This window comes from Dermochelys coriacea, chromosome 6, assembly GCF_009764565.3.
Source record: "Dermochelys coriacea isolate rDerCor1 chromosome 6, rDerCor1.pri.v4, whole genome shotgun sequence".
Classification (NCBI taxonomy): Eukaryota; Metazoa; Chordata; order Testudines; family Dermochelyidae; genus Dermochelys; species Dermochelys coriacea.
Window position 1 is genome coordinate 26,327,262 of NC_050073.1, and position 22,880 is coordinate 26,350,141.

General features: G+C 36.3%; 1 protein-coding gene across 32 annotated transcripts in view; it reads left to right on the forward strand.

The window, feature by feature from the left end:
• SOX6 (SRY-box transcription factor 6) overlaps positions 1-22,562 on the forward strand; it is a 450,079-nt gene extending 427,517 nt beyond the window's left edge. For 28 of the 32 annotated variants that reach the window (XM_043516939.1, XM_043516934.1, XM_043516913.1 and 25 more), the window contains 3 exons: positions 2,620-2,853; positions 5,951-6,167; positions 15,335-22,562. In XM_043516939.1, the coding sequence (XP_043372874.1) occupies positions 2,620-2,853; positions 5,951-6,167; positions 15,335-15,638 (755 nt within the window). In that variant the 3' untranslated portion in view covers positions 15,639-22,562. The remainder of the gene's footprint in view (positions 1-2,619; positions 2,854-5,950; positions 6,168-15,334) is intronic. The other 4 variants (XM_043516928.1, XM_043516924.1, XM_038404633.1 and 1 more) reach the window with 1 other exon arrangement.
• Positions 22,563-22,880: the final 318 nt, after the last annotated feature.

A 22,880-nucleotide genomic window follows, 5' to 3' on the forward strand; every position in this document is an offset into this window, starting at 1 on the left:
CACTCCTAAGAGCAAAGCTTCAAAAGGCTAGGTTTTTGCATAACCAGAGGTGGGAAAATTGCATTTTCTGTTTTTAGTACATCCATCTTTTCTCCTTTAAAAAAAAAAAGAAAGTCTCTCTCCCAGGAAATCCACTTCACACACATTGTCCCAAAAGTCTCATCTTGTCTGACACATTGTTCACTATTGGCCTTCCATCACATCAGCATCCTACAGAGGTTACATAAAATCCTGGCCAACAATAATGCATGAACTTTGTGTTTAGTATGATGGACCCAAAGATACTTAAACTGAATTCAGTAAAGTTTTTCAAGGACACTTCAGGAAATTGCCTTATCACAGTATTAATCAGCTGAATAGAGCAATTTTTTCCCTCTTTTCCTTTTCTATCAGTAGAACTGATTGAATAACTTGTTGCAAATTTTGACAATTTTGCACAGAATAAGGATTCATATTTTTTCATTTGTCAACTAGTTTCATAATGCTGCATTATCATTGCATAGTTGTTGCAAATTTTGGTATTTTTAAAAATGGAATAATTATACATATAATTATATATACATTTTTCTATTATTTGTATTAGTCCTACCTATTAGAATGAAGTCACTAAACCACAGTAACATAGGAAACCCCAGTTAAAAATATCGCAATTTTAAAATAAAGATGTATTCTATTTGAAACGATGTGCAGGAAGAGTCTGATCCAGAGCCCATTTAAAGACAGAGAAAAAGGCTCCTGTTGACTCCAGTTGCCTTTGGATTAAGTCCTAAAAGCACATCTTTATCCTCACCCATTCAGCAAAACCATTACTCCCTATTGCAAGAGAGAGAGAGAGAGAGAGCAGCAATAGTAACCATCTGTAAATGCTGAACACCTGTGACACAGTAGTTAACTCATAATAATATTAAAATATTTTTGCATCTGACATTTGCCACAAACCTGTCTTCTTTTATGTGCACACATGTAAGTATATAAATTGCTGAATCAGTGTCAGTTGTAAAGTAATGGCATTGAGGGCATCATAAATTTCCACAGTGATCCTCAGGAGCAGACACTGTCGTATCTGAATGAGTGTTTTGCTTCCAGGGTAATGTATGTCTTCATCTGGCCCAGCAGTCAGCATATTGCCCTATGTTGATGGATATTGTTCACTTGAAACTACACTACATTTCACTGCACAATAAACATGGCTGTCAACGCCATATAAAGTGAAATCAATTTATCCTGTATGGTCAGTGCCTTTTAAATGAAATTAATGTACTGTGGGCATGGTGGCAAAAAGGTAGTGTATTAGTTATGCATCCTCTGTTCTAAGACTTTTTTCATGTAAATGAATTGCCTACATGGAATTAAATTGTTGTGTATATAAAGTATGTTATTTTCCCAATAAATTAGCAAAATTAGGATTCTGCATAATTAAAAACTAGAAGCCAGTCATTGAAGACAATAGAACAATGATACTTTGCAGAAGCTAAATATCTGACCTTATATTTTTGGTTGATATAAATTACCTTCACGCTGCTACAGAAAAATAATGAGGCATATTATTGTGCTAATTTATTGTCATGTTTTGACACCACCACCTTTTTGTTTTTATCAAAGCACTGGAGTATAGGGTATTGAAGCCTAAAATAAAATTGTCACTTTTCTCCTGTACCGCCTTTTCCTTCTCTCTGTTCACAGCTGTGTTCCAGCCTTAAAAGTGTATATTACAATTATGATTCCAAAAGTTCCAGGACAAGGACATGAGTTTACCAGGCTCACATCTCAGCTATATCAGGCAGTTCCTACCACGTAATATTCAGTTGTGTGCACTCTAATGTACAGTACAGCTTAGACTGCTTGTTGTCAAGAATACTGAGCTTGGGTACAGCCCAATATCCATCTCAGGTTAGAGCATGCAGAGCTGAGTTGGAAGTGGGTAATGGCAGGCCATCAAGATTCATTGAAGTATCATTGTCAAGGGGAACCCAATGTACTAGTCACACCAACCTGTTGCTCTGGTATTAGCATGCATACCTATTGACTGCAAACTACCGTATTACAGATGCGTGGCTTGATCTTGCATGATGCTGACCCCATATTCAGTTATCATTGAAAGAAATTTGAACTGAGGATGCTCAGCCCCCAGCAGAATCAGACCTATGTAATGTGCAACATGTACCCACAGATTAAGAATATGCTATATAATTTATTATGAAATGTTTGGATATGTTCCACAAGAGTCATTGTGAAGTACTTGTGTGAGCAATTCTACATCACTCTTTGATCCTCACGTGTAACTTTTATACACTTGCACCCATGGAGCATACAAAATGTACACGCAGTATTAGAACCCAGAACTAGAACTTGGTCTAGTCTTTGGTACCTAGATAGAATAAAAATATAATTATCAATACAAACAATTTGTTGGCTTATGGTGGCTCTTGTTAAAACTGCCTTTGGATGGTTACATTGGAATAATGAAATTAGGTCTATTTTATCTCCTCGTATAGATCTGGAAGCAAGAGGGGGAGAGGAAAAAATGAAGCTAAAATGAACAAGGCATAAGAATTTGTTTTGTAATCGAAATAATAATGCTTTGCATCCATCTTGTTTCTTCCTGCCTTGATATTACAGGAAGTAAAGCAATGAATGGCTCTGCAGCTAAACTACAGCAGTATTATTGTTGGCCAACAGGAGGTGCCACTGTGGCTGAAGCTCGAGTCTACAGGGATGCACGGGGCCGAGCCAGTAGTGAACCGCATATCAAGCGACCAATGAACGCTTTCATGGTTTGGGCAAAGGATGAACGCAGAAAAATTCTCCAAGCTTTTCCTGACATGCACAACTCCAATATCAGCAAAATCCTAGGTAAGTACAAGAAAATAAATATATTGTGACTGATGTAGATGTGGCAGCAAACTAGGACAAATGCAGGGATGGATGTTTAAGGAACAGGCCACAATTTATTAAACTTAACAAAGGGCAGGGGCACTACCCATACTCTCACCAGCATTTTAAGTGGTTCCAATACAGGGGTTACACGGATACTCTGTATAACTACCTTGGCCTACGATTCAACATGCTCTTCTGAGTCTTACCACCTCCCTCCCAGCGTGAGTGGGACTGGGGATACTAAAAAGTGGGCCGGGGTTGGGGGGGGACACGTTGGCCCGTGAAAGTTTTCCGCCACCCCATGAGCACAAGGCCCATCAATAAAATCTCAGGTCTTTTACTTCTGGGAACTATTCCTTTTAACCTCACTGGAAACCAGCCACAAATTGTGAAGAACTAACATCCTTTCCAAGTACTATTGTCAATTGTTAAATCCTATTACTATTTAACTTAACTGCGCCTCCAGGTGCTGTGAGGAAGGCGAAAAACTTCCTAGGTGCCTACAGGAAGAAAAAATTTCTTTCCTAACCCCAAAACAGGTGATTGGTCAGATCTGCTGTATCCACAAAACACACCTCCAAAGCTATCGATACAGGGTAGAGGCTCCACTTGGCTCAGGCTAGGGTAGGGTGAGGGACCAATCAGCTACTTTCCTTCCCCTATTAGCTAATGAATGGCAGAGACTCTGAAAGGGAGGGACAGCCCCCTCTGTGTATTCTCCCTCATTCAACTGGTGTTGTCCCAATTGCCAGTTTACTGTAACAATGGCTCCTGGGTAAATTGACCCGTTGAATGATCACATCAGAAATAATTTGAACTCAAGAGTTCATGATTCATGCAAATGGAAACTGTACTTCTTATGGTAACATTAATAATTTTGGAAATATGTTTAATTTAATACAAATCCAAGATAAAAATTTATGTCAGAGAATTAAATGTCAGCAATGAATTATTGGTCAGCAAGTTTCATAACACTTGAAAGAGCATATATTCAGTGCATATTTTCTTTAAAAAAGAAGGTAATGTTTTAAAGAAACATACATCAATGTTAGAAGAAAAAATAAAAGGAAACACTTCCATTACACAATTAAAATATTACTTAATATTAACAATTCAGAAGTAATATTTAACTCGTATATACATGTGATATGGGCATACACCAATACATGAGTTTTGCCACTGTGCAAATAAATTGGCTGATTTTTTTTAGACATTGTGAGTCAATGACTTCTCTGGAGAATTAGAAACATACGTGAGAATGAGTGGTGAAATGTTAAAACATATATTTGTTCTCTTAGTCTTTGAAGTGAAAGATGGATTCTAAATGTAACTCGTAATAAATAACAGTAAAAATCAAGTTTCATCTGCAATCATTTTATTGTAAACTTTTGAGTTGAAATGCATTTTTAAAAGAGCTGTTTCTCATGCATTTGTTATTTCTGTCAGAGGCAAAAAGACATTCTAGAAATAAATGTTACTCTGGCCTAAATCTTTTAGTATCTCGCTTAGAAGTTCTCATATTTTTGTCTACCATTTTAAATAAGTTATATGAATAGCCTTTCAGTTTTGTATAAACCCTGCACTGTTTCAATGTTGGCAGCCATGGGGAATCTATATTATCTGTGTGCATTTTATGAAAAAATTATTAGGAGTATAGTAACTGTATTCATTAAAATGTAAACTTTCAGCATAAATATATCAGAAGTGCCAGCAATTGTGTGTTTGTTAACCATAGCATTAACCTGTCATAAATAAGTCTATCTCCATATAATATCTTTGCAACTTTTCCAGGACAATGAGAAAAGAGTCTGAATTATTAGAACTGACACAGAACATTGCTGGCTATGGATAATATTTATACAACTTTTCCATTTGTTGATGTATGAAAAATCTTGGTAAAAGAATAGCTTCCACCCACGTTTACCGCAGCTGTAATAGATTTATCCAGCTGAAAGACACCAAAAAGTACTTTCTGCATTGCTTACCCAAAACAACCCCCCAAAACCTACCCTCTCTCCAAGCATTTAGAACATTTTTTATAAACAATACAAGAGATCTGAATACTTTTTCCTCTTCCTGTATAAACTGGATTAGAATTTTTTACTACTTTTATTGGTGCAGCTTTCAATGAATGTTTACAATACTTAAAGTGGTGTATATAACTGCAAATGTGCTTTCCTTTAAAAATATAACTTTCTAAGTGCAGTTCAATACATTCATTTCATCTGGCCAGAGGAAAATATGCATAATAGGATTTAAAATATTGTAGAGTGCCAATAGCATGCCAAGGTTATATCAAAGTGCAACTAAATTAAAGATGTCTTATTAGTAAGAGGTTATTTGTAATTTTGTGAATAAGTGAGCTTTTCGTAAGTTTTCCTTGCTAAGTAGCAGAGCATTAATATCCATTATTAGAAATTTATAAGCTGTGTTCTCAAGAACTCTTGGAGAAGCATGCATACATGAGCAATGTGATAAGCTTTTAAGATCAACAAAATGATAGTAGACCCAACCTGACTCTAGTAATGTGCATTTTAATAAATGACAGGTTTCAGAGTAGCAGCCATGTTAGTCTGTATTCACAAAAAGGAAAGGAGTACTTTTGGCACCTTAGAGACTAACCAATTTATTTGAGCATAAGCTTTCGTGAGCTACAGCTCACTTCATCAGATGCACCATTTTAATAAATAGCTCACAGAATTATTCTCAGGTCAAAGGTCATTATTGTAAAGAATAATAGAAAAAAAATTGTTATGGACACAAGATCCATATTTTCAAATGCAACTATTGATTTTAAATTACTCAATTTTTAGGTGTCTGACTAGAAACAATTTAAAGTAGCTGGATTTTCAGAAAGCGGGTGACCCGCACTCTCTGGAAGTCATGCCCCTTTGAGGTATCTCAAATTGGGTGCCCAAAATAGCTAATCACTTTTGAAAATCTTGGCCACAGACAGGTTTTGTAAATGCTGGTGAACTTGTTATACAGTGTGGCAAAAAAAAAAAAAGTGTTTCTACATGCCTGTAACTAGAACTCCGTCTGCATTACTTGAGCATCATGTTTCTGCATATAGGCTCTCGCTGGAAATCAATGTCTAATCAAGAGAAACAACCTTACTATGAGGAACAGGCACGGCTAAGTAAAATCCATCTAGAGAAGTACCCTAACTACAAATACAAACCTCGACCAAAACGCACCTGTATTGTTGATGGCAAGAAACTGCGTATTGGAGAATATAAACAACTGATGAGGTCTCGAAGACAGGAGATGAGGCAGTTTTTTACTGTGGGGTAAGTATTATTACAGCTGTTGCTGTGTACAAAGTTGTTTTTCAAACAAATGGACAATTCTCCTTACCTGATGGGTTTACGAGTTAAGGGTGCAATCTGCAAAGTCTTGCTAACACACCTAGGATGTACTATTGAACATAGAATTACCAGCCACATACTGTAGTCTTTGATTAACTATGGGCCTGCTTCTAGAACTCTGAAAACAATTGGAGTCCGTTCAGAGAATTTTAATTGGGCCATATGTGGGTGATTGGCAAGCCCTGCCCTCAGTAGTGATGGTTTCCAGGATCAGTCCCAGGATTAAGACAGGAACAACAGGAAAAAGTAGAAAAGGTGTGCTAGAGAAGACAAGGGTGAAGAAAATAGGAGATTTAGGGATGGGAGGAGTTGGGAAAAGATAGTACAATTCTGCAGAAGCTTGGGGATGATGCGCACATCTTGAAAGCATCTAATATTTTTTTTGATTATGTATTATTGTGGTATACAATATTCCCTGAAGAAATGTGTTACGAGAAAGGACTTAAAGTACAGGGATAGATCAGCCAGGTTTCCAGTTCAGAATGTATGGCACTAAAAAAAAAAAAATCCCACTAGAATTTTAATCAAACTTTGTGTTATAAATACAGTGGAAGGTAATACTGTTAAATGACATCTAGTATTTTGAACAGGATGCAGTGATATGCCAATTCTCCAGATTCAAGATAGAAAGCTCACTGAAACAATTGCATCAGAACTGATTTATCTCTTCAATTCGCTTCTGAATTAATTTGTGATGCTCTGTGCCAGGGTGAGATGTTTCTGGTAGTTTAAAAAGAGCCTAAAAGCTATCATCCCTGCCAGCCCTTCCAAATTCACAATGTTCTGCTCATTTCTCTAATCATAATAATCTCCTTTTGTTGTGTGCTTTACTACCAGATAATTGACCTTGACATCCGTTATGTGTCCTGATTTTTGGGGATGCAGAACTCCCTGTTGCAGTCAATTATTTTTTGGTACAGCCTGCAACAATGTGGACTTTTTGTTAAATCAATCACTTGAAGTATTTTCATATTTTGAAATATGAAGAGATAATATAACTTTTGAGTCTGTAATATGATGTTGTTAGCTTACTCTGCACTATTAGTTGATTATTAATAAGCTGTCACAGAAATTGTACAGATACACATCTGAATTGATATAGCGTATCACAAATTATATTCAGTTCAAAAGGAGTGAAATTCTGGCCCATCTCTTCCAAGCCAGATTAACAGTCAAAACATATCAATACAATAAATTTTCAAGGTCCAAAAGCAGCAATGTGGTTAAATTAAATAAAGGAATGAGAGAACAATAGCATGACAGTGAGAGAAAAGACAATGGGAGAATCAGTTGCTAATTCAAAGCATAATTAAGTTGCAACATTGTAGGGATCAGAGTAGCGGGTAAAATAAGGAGGTCAGGATTGAGAATTATTCTGTTCTTGTAGAAAAGTAAATGATACAATGGCTGTTTTTCAAAAACACTAAAAACTATTTCCCATGAACCCAATGACCCAAGTTAACTTTAATGTCTCCTTGTGATATATCATAAAGAATCATGAGAGGCAACATGGGAATTTAATCATTTTTCTAAATACATGAGTCCTGATTCTTCTAATTTACACTATGACCTCTTAACACCCCTCTGGCAGAAAAAGAGGCCTTAAAGTGAGTGTAAATTACATTTATATTGATATGATTTGAATGTAATTTACAACCACTTTAAAATCTCTTTACACAGCTAAAGATGTATAAAGGAACGTTACAGTAAGAGGGAATCAGGCCCTTGGTTGGAAACATGAGAGAATATGAAAACGCATTACATGGATTAGTCAAAGGTGACAAAGGATTCATGTCTTTGTTCCATCTGTATTTACATTTGGGTGTTGAGGAGACCTAGAATGTGTGTGGTTCTTCTGAATTTGTTTTTACAGGGTTTCTTTTGTGGTTGTTTGACCTTCCACAGTTGTCGTCCCCCCTCCCCGCCCCAAAAAAACCCCACTGTTTTTTTCCCAGAAAAACAAACAAATAAATAAACAAACCAAAACCCACTGAAAACACCCAAGTGAGAAACTGGAGAAAAAATGTTTTGAAATGAAACACAAAACTCACACTATATGATTCACTTGGTAAGTATATTTATTTCTTAAATATAAAAAGTTTATATATTGTCCAAAACAAATGCTTCCAATTAAAGTAAAATACTGCGCTACAGCAATAGAGTCTCCAGTCAACTAACTAGTTAGGCTTACCCTACTTTCACCTACTTATTTGCTTTGTCAACGTCCAGCCTATTATGACGTTTCAACTAAACAACTTTATAGGCCAAAACCCCTCAAATATGCCACAGTTTGGCACCATTTTAATGTAACAAAGAGTACACAACCTTGTTCACAAATGCAGATTTATGTTCAAATTATAGCTCAATCTTCAGAGCAGAGTTTGTTGGGAAATAGTTTTCCCATCCTGCAAATATTTTCAAGACTCTGAAAATTTTTATCAACCCCAAGCAGGACAAAAAGTTTAAATCTCAAATTTTCGTGAACCAAAAAAATCAAAGAAATGTTTGGTTTGGGTTGATTGAAATGTGTTGTTTTGATTGAGATCTTTTAGATTTTTAAATCTTTTTTTCAGTTGAATTAGCTTAAATTTAGAAACAAAAAGTCATTTTGAACCAGAAAAACATTGTTTTTTGTTTAAAAATATCAAAATACATCATAGCAACAGTTTAGACTCTTTTTTTCCAAAAACTTTTCAAGTCAGGAGATTCAGTGAAATACCCTGTTTCACAAATTGTTTCAGGTTAAACAAACTGGCATTTTTGATGGAAAAAAGAGTTTTGTTGAAAAATTCCCAACTAGTTCTACTTCAGAGTGAAATCAGAGCCTAATGTTTCTAAGATCAAAAATCTTTCAAATGTATTTTCTGTTTACCTAAATTCTTCAAAATGGAATAGAATAGAAAAGATAAAAATAAAATGAGAAGACCCAAATAAAATCCTCAAACCCCACAGGGTTGTCTGATTTTTTTTTTCTGGGAGAAAAAACAAAACTCAGGTTTTATAATCCTAGTTTCTTCTAGTGAGGGATTCTGATGGTCCTTTTCCTGAGTGTTGTTTTAGATCCAGTAAAGAGAGTTTACAGTGGGCAAAGTGCTCCGTATTTCCATGTTCAGTGATGTATTTGTGGGCATTCATGTATTTGTAAAGTGCCTATTTCCTTTCCTCCAGTTACTCAAGTTAGGACATTTCCAGCATCTCACAAGGTTTCTGATGTGGTTGTAGTCCCCTGAAGTTCTATACATGAAAACAAATTATGTCTGTTTGGATTTCTCAGTAAAGTTCTTGAGTTAGAAATTCTGTTCTTTTTCATTTATTTATTTAAACACATGGATTAAATTGCATATCATATGTTTAATCTGTTATAAGATGTGCAAAAATGTAGTCACAGTATGCAGAAATAAATAGAAGGTGTATGAAGATGGGAGCTAGAAAGACCTATTTAATTCATGGGAATTAAAACTTTATGGCATTTCATACAGTCACATATTTGTGTTGTTTAGATGTTGGTGTTTTTGTCATCTCCTTCCGCTTTTCTCTATTCTGTTCAAGTTCTTCTACCACCATTAGCACCATAGTGTCTGAGTGCCATTCTGAAGGGTGCTGAGCCCTGTCAACTCCCCCGACTGAGCCTTTAGTTACTGTGGAAATGATTATGTCATGTGTATGGGTGGCGCTTGCTCAGATTCCCCTCAAATGCAAAATTGTCTCCATTTCTACTATGACAACAAACTTTTTGTTACTATGGCTTCTGAAATGTAGAAGTGCATGCATTGGTTCTAACAGCAAATAGTAAGTGGAATACTGTAGTAATCAAGAGTAAGACACACATCACTAATTTAAGTTAATGCTTCCTCAGAAACTGTTATGTGAAATAGCAGTATTTTGAACAAAAAAATAAACTGACTAATGGCCAGATTCTGCACCACTTACTTAGGCAAATTCCTGGGAAGTTCAATGAGAGATTTCTCCAGAGAGCGAGATTGTACCGTAGGGGTGATATTTATTATCTATGCAATAGACCAGCACACGGTCGATGCATCATTTACATACAAATTAAGCAGTATTATAAAGACTTAAGTGGGACTTAAGTAGTGTTTATACCTTGTGAGGGAACTATACATTCGTGAATTTTGCCCCAAATGAGGAATACTATCAGGCAGGATAATTCAAACTTAATGCACTAACACATACAATTTAATAAAAAAAAAACAAGCAGAAATTCAACCTGTAAACAGCCAGGTAATATTTTATAGTATTTTAGTTGTAATGATACAGTTGTTTACAGGAAGCTTTGAATGAGAACTTTTCAACTGTTCTGTGAAAGCTAAGCATTAAAGCAGCTTCAAGTGATTTACAATTTATCTTCAATAATTCATTTTTTCATAATCCTTAAGTAAATGTTCATGTGGAAGCCATAAACTCAGAGATTTCAACTTAGAACAGCGTATTTTGTTACCTTTTCTCACAAAAATAATTCAATTTCCAGTCACTTTCATAGTCTGATACCCTTTACATATAAGTATGTATTCTATACATTAATCTGCAAAGTAATGTGAACGTTAATTTTCTTGAGTCTTGCCACTATGAGATGTTTATAAATAAAGCCTTTACAGTATTTGTAACTACTGTATACGTGTGTATTCTGAATGTTGGTAGACTACTGTTTTGAATAAGCCTGTAATATTATACCACTATAGCAAGAGCTAAAATTAAGTACACAATGGGTGCTTTTGTAAGATTTACTGTTATTTTATTCCTTACGGGGAAGTAAGTTTCAGGGTGTGTAGCACATAAGCATTTTCCCTAACGCAACCAATTTAGCTTCAGCCATTTAAAGAGCTGTCAGAAAATAGTTCTGAAGGGATCAGCAAACAATGGTACTTTGCCAATTTAAATGTTTAGTTAGTTTTGCAAAAGTCAAAAAATGGAATGTGCTCCAGGAAAATCCTCATAATTTTAATACCACTAAATTGCCAACAGGTCAGTTTATATGAGAAATGTCATGTTGCCTGCTCTTTACTGTTCTTTTCTAATTATATCGGGCCAGATCCTTGGCCCCAGTACAGCCCCTTTGCAACACTAGCAGAGCAAAGGATCTATAGAACTGGCTTAATTGGCCCTCTGACCATTTCCCTGGCATAAGAGAGTCCACCAGTGGTACAGAGCTGGTGTAGCCAGCTCTACACCACTGCTTCTTGTAACCGCTAAGGCACGAGCGCTGTTGTACTCTGGTGATCTCTGGCTTCCGGAAAGGCCCTTTGGTGGGCACTCAAGCCGGTTGCAACTAGGAACTTAAACCAGGGGGTGAAGCAGAATCAGGGAGGCTTAGAGGTGATGTAAAATATGTTTTTCCTATGGTCCTCTGCTTAGCACAGCTTGGCTAGACTAGAGGATCTAAAATTTAATATGACAGCAAATACTTTTAAATACAAATGTTTTTAATGTAAACTGCAAATCAAAAATGTAAAATGAAGTTAAGACCCAAAATATATGCTAGACACCCCAACTAATCAATCAATTCAGAGCATAGAGAATGCAAGTTTAAATGAACCCCTTTTAATTTCTTTTTCTCCCCTGAATAATCTTATTTCCTAAAAAATGACAAAGTCCTTTCTCAGATGCACCAATGTAAAAGGAAGTACCAAGAGAATTACACAAAAGGGAAAAAATAGTTTACATGTTTGATTAGATAAATGGGCATTTAGGTCCCAATTCAGCAAAACACTTAAGCACATCCTTCATTTAAAATATTTACTTAAGTTTTGTTGAAGTCAATGGGACTTAAACATGTACTTCAAACTAAGCTCATGCTTAAGTGTTTTGTGGAATTGGGCCTTTGCATTTAACTCTGGACATAGCTCAGTTTTTTTCATTTTTGCTTTTTTACTTCACCTGAAATAATCAATATCCAGTAACTATCCATCCTTTATTTTGAAATCTTAGAAAGTTTTAAGGGAGAAATCGTGACTCCACAAGCTACCATTGATTTTAATGGATCCAGGATTTTGCCAGAATTATTTTATATCTTTTTTACTGCACAGGATGATCTATGTGGAAATTACCCCCCCACACACAATTTCTGATTAAATACACATCTAGGTCTTCAGACAATCCATTCGTTTTGACCCACTCCAGTCAGTAAGCACATTCACCACGTGTGTGCTTTTTCTACACTTCACTAGAGGAAGAATAGTGAAGTGCATTCTTGAGAGGGATTCATTAAGCCCCAAAGGTGTGACCTACTTTCCTGTTACACAAATCAGTTATGCAGATTAGTTATACTACTTATGTTCATGCTACAACTTGGCATGCATGAGAGATGATGCCTAGAGTAAAATACCAACACTGCAGATTCATCCTTGCTATCCCCAGGTAACCTGCACTTTTTCTTACCTTAAGAAGTGTTGAAGAGATGTAATGCTATTGCAAAAATATCTCCCCTCCCCTCCCATTGAAATGCAGACATGCGAGAGAAAGTTGCTAACCTTTAATAAATGGCTTAAAAAATAAGCCCAGCAGTGTCCCAGATTACCTACAATGCACAGCACTTCTGCACTGCCTTTCTTGTCATGCCACTCCATGGCTCCCTTTGATTTTTTTTTCCCCTTATGGTAGAAGGAAAAATGCTAATCTTTCTCTAACATTGCAAAGAAAGGGATAGCATAGAACAGTCTGCAGTCAAGAGCACTGTTTTCACGATCAGTTCTCATATCTTGTCCATTAGTAACCAGTTGCCCACTTATGAAAAAAAAATATGGTTTTTCTAGGGATTAGAAAGTCAAGGGTCACACACAAATGCCCTCTGGAATTTCTTCACTTTGTGCTTTCTTGAAAACAGATCTAGCACACAGAATTGTGGGAAACTGTTCCTGATTGGGACCTGTGGGCACTATTGCAACACACATAACACACATTAAAAATATTGGTTTCTAAACGGCTTATATATTGGAAGGGTAAGCCCCACTGACGTTGCTGTACAAAAAGCACTGCTTTTCTCAGAAGAGCTTTCAGAGTTAATACTGTGGAGTTCTTCAAAAGGTTTTTCAATTTATTAATGATATTAAAAGAAATATCAGGAAAAAAGGTTAATGTTGGCATTAGAACTGGGTGAATAGTGTGAGAAAATTCACATGGACATCTTGGTGACTTCTAAAAATAACAACCATTAGTGGACCCACTTATTTATTTGTTTTTGGCAGACAAATTTTCAGGTGAATGTTTCTTTTGTCTGAATGATTGTGAAGAGGGAATCTTGGGCTTGTCACAGAAGTAATTTGTAAAGCTTACATCAATCAATCAGGGAACAGAAATTGTACCATGTGACTTAAGTAGCCAGTCCCACAGTTAGAATATTGAATTGTTAAAGTTGAAACATTTTAAGCAATACTAGCAGCAAATCATTAGCAAGAAAAACCATAGGCTGAAAAACGTTTGCCCAAAACATTTATCAAATGATTTCAAATAGGGGACAAATTAGTGAAAAACTGGTCTGTTTGTAGACAATTTGCAAACATAAAAAAAGTGACTAAACACACTGAATAACTTATTTATTGTGAACCATTCATTAGCAGCACCATTCTTCTAAAACTAGTGTTTGATGGGTGCTCCAGAGGCTTTACTAGCAAGGGGAGTAACAGTCTCATCTCCAAAACTCCATCAAAGTTTTGTTTTGAACTGGAGGCCTATGTCTTAGACTGAGAGAGGAGACTTCTCCAAGGTCAGGATTTTATAAAAAGATGGCAAATAACCAAATTCTATCTTCACATGTTCACAAGGGCACTCCTGTGAATTTCATTGGAAGCTGTGCATACATCCAGTGGCAGAATTTGTTCCAAAATGTATTGGCAGTATAGTGAAAGTAGTGTGTAATGAAGTAGAATGAGGGAAAGAGACACATTTTGTGTCCATGTGAAATTTTCTATCACAAAAGCATATTGTGCAAAGCCTTAAGAAATGAAAATTCTCTGCTCATATATTATAATTTAACCAAAACAAGATGTTGCATTCTCATTTCCTCTCAATCTCTCATTTTTTCTTTTCTTTTCTCTTCTTTTCTGACATTCAGGCTTGGGTTAGGTAAAGATTGAGGGAAATGGTGGGGAGAGTCACTTTCAGAACAAAATCCCATAGTGATATGTTCTATATGGAATGTTATGATTTCACTGGCTCCCATGGTTCCTGAACTTGGAGTAGTTTGATCTCCTGGTAGCTCAGTGGTGTGATGTTTAGCATGATTCTAATCTCATGTCAATGTGTGAATGAGACTAACTCACAAATGACAGTTTTTGCACTCTTGCCCTTAATCACTGATCAGGACAGGCAAGCGAATAAGGACAGACACACGGATGGGTAGTAAACAGCAGGCTGAAATTTAGCAATCCTTATTGACTGTCTATCCTGTGCACTGAATGAGACAGAGGTTCTGAAGAACAAATACTAAGTGATCATGAATTTGAGGACTATGGGTAAAATTTCTAAAGTGCTTAAGTGCCTGAGGAGCCTCAGACCCATTGTGACATAAGTACTTAGGAGCCTAAGTCTCACTGACTTTCAATTAAGTCTCAATTACTTTGTTACTCAGTAATAAGGTCTGTGAAGGGTGTAGTACTATCCACAGTAGTCCGTGGAAGAACTTACACTAGAACTCATGGTCTTCTCTGGGTGCTCAGCACAGTGAATATTATTCACAATAAATTATTTGACCAGCTCTCCTATATATGACTGCCAGGCTGGGACTACAGTGAGACATTTGAATGGCCAGGTTTTAAGCTGAAGAAGCCAGCTTTGACAAAGTCTTACGTGCTAGAAAATTTAGCGACATTTTGCAGTCTATTTTATGTTAAACCACCCAATACCTGAATGCATCAAAGATTGATACTGCAAGTTGCCGAGCAGCTTTATCTCCAGTTGCACTTGACAGGAGCAAAGGGCACTCCGCACCTTGCAGGATCAGAATCTGGAACTCAAAGGAGTACACCAATATGTTCTGTAGAAACCATGTACTTTACTTTTGTTTGGTATGCATAGTAGGGTTCCATTCCAGATCTAAACTAAAGGTAATCATGTTCCACTCTTGTGTTTCCTTGCAGACAGCAGCCTCAGATTCCAATCACCACAGGAACAGGTGTTGTCTATCCTGGTGCTATTACCATGGCAACTACCGCACCATCACCTCAGATGACATCTGATTGCTCTAGCACCTCTGCCAGTCCGGAGCCCAGCATCCCTGTCATTCAGAGCACTTATGGTATGAAGACAGACAGCGGAAGCCTTGCTGGAAACGAAATGATAAATGGAGAGGATGAGATGGAAATGTATGAGGACTATGAGGATGATCCCAAATCAGACTATAGCAGTGAAAATGAAGCCCACGAGGCTGTCAGTGCCAACTGAGGAGTGTTTGCAGAATTAAAGTACTCTGACTCTTTTGATTTTTTGTTTTTTGTTGAACAACAAGTTCTTAAAGAGCCTGCATGCATGTGTGGCTCCTACAGTTACATCAGCAGAATGGTCTTAAATGTTTCTTAACGTGTGAGACAGATTGTTCCCCTAATTTTCATGAACCTGTTTTTTTTTAATTAGGTGAAGACATATATTAAATATCAGACATTGGGACTTGAAAACTTATATGAATCAATAGCTGTCTTACAAGTCTTACCTTTTGTCTCTTGTCTTCCCCCCCCCCCCCCATTTGGATGCTGATAAAGGTTTAAGTTTTTGTTTTAGATGGGGGTTATACATTCTCACTCAGGTATGCTGTGCCAGCCTACAGGTTGTGAATGTGTTTTTATTCTGGATTATTTTAGAAAACAAAAACTGCAGATTTCATATTGTGAAACAGAACAAGTCCGCAAGTGTACGCATCTGTGTGTCAGAGCTCATCTTTTAAACAAACTCTGAATTCCACTTTTTCCACATGTATAGCTGAACTTCTGATGTGCCAAACTTTTCATAACTTTTGAATCTTAACATTTTAAAAGTCTTAATGGAGACACTGTAAAGTCTTAGACAATCCTTTGGCATCTTAAAAATATATGTAAAACATAATTTTTTTCCAGAAAATGGTAAAGTACTCAGGAATCTGGAGACAGGATATTCTTAAGTAGTGAACAAGGTTGCCACAGTGCATGTGTCCAATTGCTTTTGCCTCTTGATATGCCATTAGTGCAAAATATTAAGTACAAAAGCGCGATCACCAGCTATGGACAGGCCTGTCTTAGCAGCGTGAGGCCACCTCTGACTACATTCTCTATCCCTTTGCTTTTAACCCTTGCATTCAGTCTTAACACATTTTCTCTTAAATAATTTATTCATTCCAGAATGTCAAGGGTGAAAATACTTAATATTTATTTTAAAATGTACGGTTGGTGGCATTACATTTATAATTCCGTATGACTGTCTTAAAGAGCCCTTTCTCTTTCTTCCCCCGAAACATGCAGGTGCCTGAAAATAAAAAATGCACCTGCTTCCCAAAATGAAAGTGGAATTTGTGAATGGAAAATCCAATTGTTTCCATAACACTATACATCCAAAGAACATCTGGAACCACTATACTGCATATAATGCAAAATAGAATGATTACTTTGAATATGTACATACAGTACATATACTCCTATATATTTCTGTGTGCCATGATACACATCTAGACTTATACAATATACAGATGAACAGTCAATGGAGACAGGAGCATTCAATGTCTCTTCAGAGTCTGCAGTGATGGATTTGTAGGGCCCGTAGAATCAAGTAGTGAATCAAGGTTCTGTACATCCCCATTCCAATGGTCACCTGCAGGAGCTTTCTGATATCTTCAGTGTGTTTATGCAGTGATTTATTTGTGAAATACCTCAGGGGGAAAGTCACACAAAAGTCTGAATTGCAGAGCAAGGCAAATAGTACATTACAATAGATTTATCAAATATTACTTGCATGGGAATGGGAGCCAGAACTCCTGAGTTCCTTTCCTGGCTCAGCCATTGACTGGCTGAGTGACTTTGGGCAAGTCATTTAAGCCACAGTCCTATGAACACTTATGTATGTATTTAATTTTACTCACATGTGTGATTCTAACTACATATGAGTTTGCAGGATTTGGGCCTTAATGTCTCTGTGCCTCAATTTCTCTATCTGTAAAATGAGGGTAATGATGTTTCTTTATATCATAGGGGTATTAAGAAACTTGATACATGATTGTAAAGTGATTTGGAATATTTGGATGAAACCTGCTATAAAATGCAAAATATTATTATTTGTATTATTAGAAACAATATCAATGACAAAGAAAACTTCTGGCAAATATGCGGGGGAAGAAGAGAGAGAACACTCCTATGTTGAGAAGTTGCTGAATGTTCAGAGACAAAGAGAATATAAAAAAGGAGAATTTTCTTCTTTTCTTCATTCCCACTCCACTCTTGATACTCATAAATCACTAAGCATAATAGACAGTACTGGGGTCTGATCCTGCACTTGTGCTGAGTGTCCTCAACTCCCATTGACTTTATTGCAAACTTAAGGTTTTCAGCAACCCTGTGAAGCACTCAACATCTTGCAGAATCAGATACATGCAAATAAATATATATGGACCTGATCCAGCCCCCATTGATTTCAATGGGAATCTTCCCATTGATTTTAATGAGCATTGGACCAGGTCCCATATGACTGAAGAGGTACAGTATTAATACAGGTTATCTTCATGCGTGTCACACAATCTTGCAAAGCTTCCTGTAAGACGTACTGACAAGTCACTGTGCTGTGTGCTGTCATTTCTCTCACAACTGCAGCTCTTTGAGTGGAGATAGCCTTTGTCACCACTGTAGGAATCACATCTAAATGTGCAAAAACAATGAAGATTGTTCAGTTTACAGGACGATTTGTAAAGATAATGACACAGAAACACAGTGGTCAAATTTCTCTGACCATTTTGTAATTTTTACTATTTATTAAGTGTGTTCTAAGTCCATGTCTAATAGCAATAAACTGGTCTAGCCAAGACTTTAAAGGCATATGCTGTGTCATTAGCTGGTGAGCGCCCTCTTTAAGCTGGCTAAGGTACTGTTAGAAAGTGTTTTTTTGTTCTTAATATTTCTTGGAGATTTGAGCTGTTTTTAATACATCTAGCTTGGATTAGGTGGGAGGGTACTATTATTTCCTAAAGAACAACTATTTATTAATGTCTACAGATTTCACTAGTTCTAAATCTCTCCCTCCCCCACCTCATTTATTTTCTCTTTCTCTTTTCTTTCTGGTTCTGTTGCATCGGTAGAATGCTGTATAGCTAGCATTGTATTTTATGTAATTATTTTTGCACAAAGGCAAACATTTAGATTAGTAGGTTAATTTTTTTAAATTTTATGACCATGCCAAAATAATATTCTGCAGGCTGGTGGAGAACAAAGGACTGTTCTTTAGGACTGAAACTTGATTTTGCTTGTAGTACAAAAAACACACACACTCACAGATGTTGTTTCGTAAGTGTTATAAGCACTGGATATAAATGGTATTTTTTATCACTTCTGACTAATGTGAAACTGTTGTACGAAAACTACATGAACAAAAGTCATCTGTTTAGACTCGTGTGGGCCTGCCTCACAGTTGCCGGATTTGAGTCATTTTTTATGTCTTATTTCATTTATTTATGCAAAATACATGTATGTATGAACACTTTGTTTTAGCTCCAGCCCTGCCTCAATGCTCATGCTCTGTCACTTAAAGCCACATTCTTGAAAATGATTGGCTGTTCAGGAGTTACCAGATTGTAAAAACTGCATTTATTGGTTGGAGAGTGGGAGGGAAGTAACTGAATCTAAATTGTGCATATAAGCATTTTATTGTATTTATTAGCCGACATTGGCTCTAAAATGTCAGTGGAAATCAAGGAAGGACAATCATAAGGAAAAATATCATTTTTACTTTATTAATTGGAGCTCAAAACAAAGTTTTTGATGAATTTACCATCTCATTTTAGATTTTTTTTAAAAAATTGTGTAAATATAACATAGGAAATAGAATTTTATTTTTTGTTCATGGATACTTAGTGAAGTATAAGTTATGTATTTACTTTGGTTCTGTATCAGTGTATGTTGGTCCATATTAAATGCTGACAGGTCACTGTACCTCATGTAGATGCTGAATTTACACCTGCAGTGCGAGAGCAGTATTGTGGACCTGTAGCTGGGACAGCAAGATGCCTCACTTGTGCTCTCGTTGAATTTTAATTGCATGCTCCACAAACAGAATACTTTTTTTCTTTTTTCTTATAGAAAGTTTATACATACCAAATTTCTAGTACAGTTGGTAGGAAACTCAATTTGCTTTGTGAATCCAAGCAAAACTGATGAAATAGTTTCATTCCTATTTGAAAGCAGATAATGAATGGCATTTTGGAAGCAACAACACATGCCTCAAGAAGATTATCATCATTAAGAGAGCCCTTGCAAAGCTAATTAGATTTAATACTGTTAAACTGGTGATTGCCATGTTCATTATGTCATGATATCATCATATCAGGAGCTAAAAACAGGAAAAAATATTGGAAAGAGGACATGTGGGATTGTTTTCTAAGCATTGAGTTTAAGTACCACAGAATAATTCTGATTTTAAAAAAATCATGCCATTCAGGTAATGCTCAAATATAGTAAAGCTATTTTTACTGTGAACTGAAACAGTTTTACAGTACATTTCCCTATTTAGTTAACAGATGCAATATATTTTCTTTTTGGAAAGTTATAAAAGACTTATTTTCAAGAGAAGAACACTCCTGAAACTGTCTGGTGCCAGCTAGAGGTAAATTGCTGACTTCACTTGGTGTTTGATGAAACAGAAATTAAAGTCTTAATGGAATAGAACCTCTGATTTTCAGGGTAAATGTTTACATGGGGATACAACCCTCATGAAAGGGCCCAATTCTGATCCATGTGCATGTTCATGTATCACCATCTATCTTGTGAAACCAGCTGCTGAGAATGCATGGGATCAGAATGTTCTCCTAAATTGGTGTGTTTAGGCTCATCAAGAGGTAGGGTGAGGGTAAAAGATGGGATTGCTATGGAGTGGGAATTCCAAAATAAATGACTACACTGTTATTCAATGAGGGTTATGTACAGAAAGTACTACACCCTGTGAAAAAAGTACAGCAGTTGGTTGAAAACAATGACTGTTTAGAGTGTAAACACAACCATGCCTGAATACTAAATTCAAGTATGGTCCCCGCATTGTCCCTATGGATTACTGTTTTTTGTGTTGTCAAAGACATGACATTTCTTGATACTTTATCAAAATCATTTTCAGTAAGCAATATTGCAAGGCCCCCAGTAAAACACATAAGGATCTGCTTAATTTTAAGCATGTTAGTAGTTCCATTGAAATGAATGCAGCACCACTAAATTGTTCAAAGTTAAGCATGTGCTTAAATCGTTTGGTGACCCAAGGTTACAGTGCCAACAACTGCCCTAAAAATGCAGCCAGTAGAATGTATGATATAATTCTTCATATTTTTAATGAGAAGTTGACAAACGATCTCAGACCCCAGCTGTTTGCATGCTTGTTTAAGACTCAAGTTGGCACTTAAGCGTGTTTGTTTAAAGAAATATTATATAACCTCATTTGATCTTTTACAAAACACTTGCTCTTTCTCCTTAAATAACTTCTTCATCCAAACAACTTTTTTATATAAACCCATTATAGTCTGTGATTTCTCTCAGATGATATTACATTTTTGATATACTGTAATGCCCTGATCCTACTACAGAACAAAAAAAGCATTAAAAGATATGTATATGGAAACATATTTTATTTGACTCCACATCCCTTTTAAGTACCAGATGCATTTTAAAAATCTGACAAAGAAGTATTCTGAGAGTTCACACATTGGGTGCAAAGGGGTGCGGGGATGGGCTAAAGGAAAACTTATCAAATTGGTATTTATGGCAATATGAAAGCTATAAAGCAACTTAGTGACATTGCTTGCTTTGTAATTTCCGCTTTCTTAAAAAACACAAGTGAGGTCCTTGGTGCTCTTAGAGTATGGGGAATGTGCAAATATTTAACTGTTTGTATGCTGCACATTGCAGACCTGCTAGTGTGCATTCTCCGTTTGTCTTCCTTTGTCATTTGTGTTTTGCTTTCTTGAAAGCACCATTTTTTCCCTTCTTCAGCTTGTAACAGAGTAGGATGTTTAGCATTTATGTTCACTCATTATTGTATTTGCCATGTAAAAATTTTTTTTATTACATTAAGACAAGCTTATAAGCTGTTACTACATAACTTATCTTACTGTAACTCTTATTTCCTGACATTGTAATTTGTTTGTGATGTATATTGTGAGATTGTACTCTATGTTAATTTAATCAGCACAATTCACTGACATGCTGGACTGACATGCTAGCTGCTGTTTCCAATTGTAAAGTTTGTGTAGAGCTGTTGGGACAACTGACTGAGACTCTCTTGTCAAGGTACTATGCTTTTGGTTCCTATAGCAACACTGTGGGTGTGGCTCTTAAAATGCTAGAGCTGCCGTTTGTACACCCACTAGCAAATTTTAACTGGCAGGTTTTCTTTGTAGAAATTCTATATACAATGCAGGTACCTACCCTGGGCCCATGGCTGGTAAATATTTGGGCGTTTAGAGGAAAAACTAGTGTCTATTGCTGCTTTGAATATGTTTTAAAGTCTGAAAATGTAAATAATTTATCAAAAAAAAATCTTGTACAGTCCAGTGTAAAGTTTTTAAATGAACTTAAAGTTTGCCATCACATCTTTCTCACACTCTCCTCTGGATACAGTAAAAAAGAAAAAAAAAGTTTGCTAAGGATATTGATTTAAAACAAGATCTGCTCTCAATTTAAAAAAAAGAGAATTCTTATTCTTAGCTGTGCTTCATTGCATAAACTGACGACTTGGATCTTGTTGTGCAGTATTGACGTGAGGTAAATTAAATATTAAATAATCTTTCAGTGGTACATTTAAGAGTCTTCTCCTTCTCTGCCTCAGTAATTAATGGAAAAGACACAACTGAAAGACACAGTCCTTATACAGTATATTCTGGTGTATATTGGCACCTTACCTACATGTTTGGGATTGCGGGGGGATTTTTTTTTTTTTTTTGCACAAGGTGCTTTCCTGATATGTTAAACATGTCATCTTTGGGTGATACCGTATATGCCATGATAGGGGTATAGACCCCTCAGGGGAGTGTCTATAAGACTGCCTATTTATGCTCATTTACCTCAAGACTGTCCTCTCTACCCTTAATCTATTCACCATCACTCCATCTTTTGTACTGCTGTTGACACTTACAAATTAAAGATAAATTTTGTTTTATGACACACGTGTGTGGCTTTTTCTATGCCTCTTCCATTATTTATTATGAAATCTGTCAGTTTTTGAATTAAAATCAGAAGGAACGGCTAGACGGGAAACGGCTACTTGGCCCAGTCCTTCTGCCCCCTTTAAATTTATCAGCCCCACCTTCCTGCACTTCACTGTTTTTCTCAATGCCTTTGCATTCCACAAAGACATTTCTGTCTCCAAAATCCATTAATACTATCTGCCTTGATAGCCTATTTTATTTGATACCATTCTCTGTACACTGTGCTGTGTAAGCAGAAAATGCTTTTGGAAGCAACATAATCTGAGATGGGT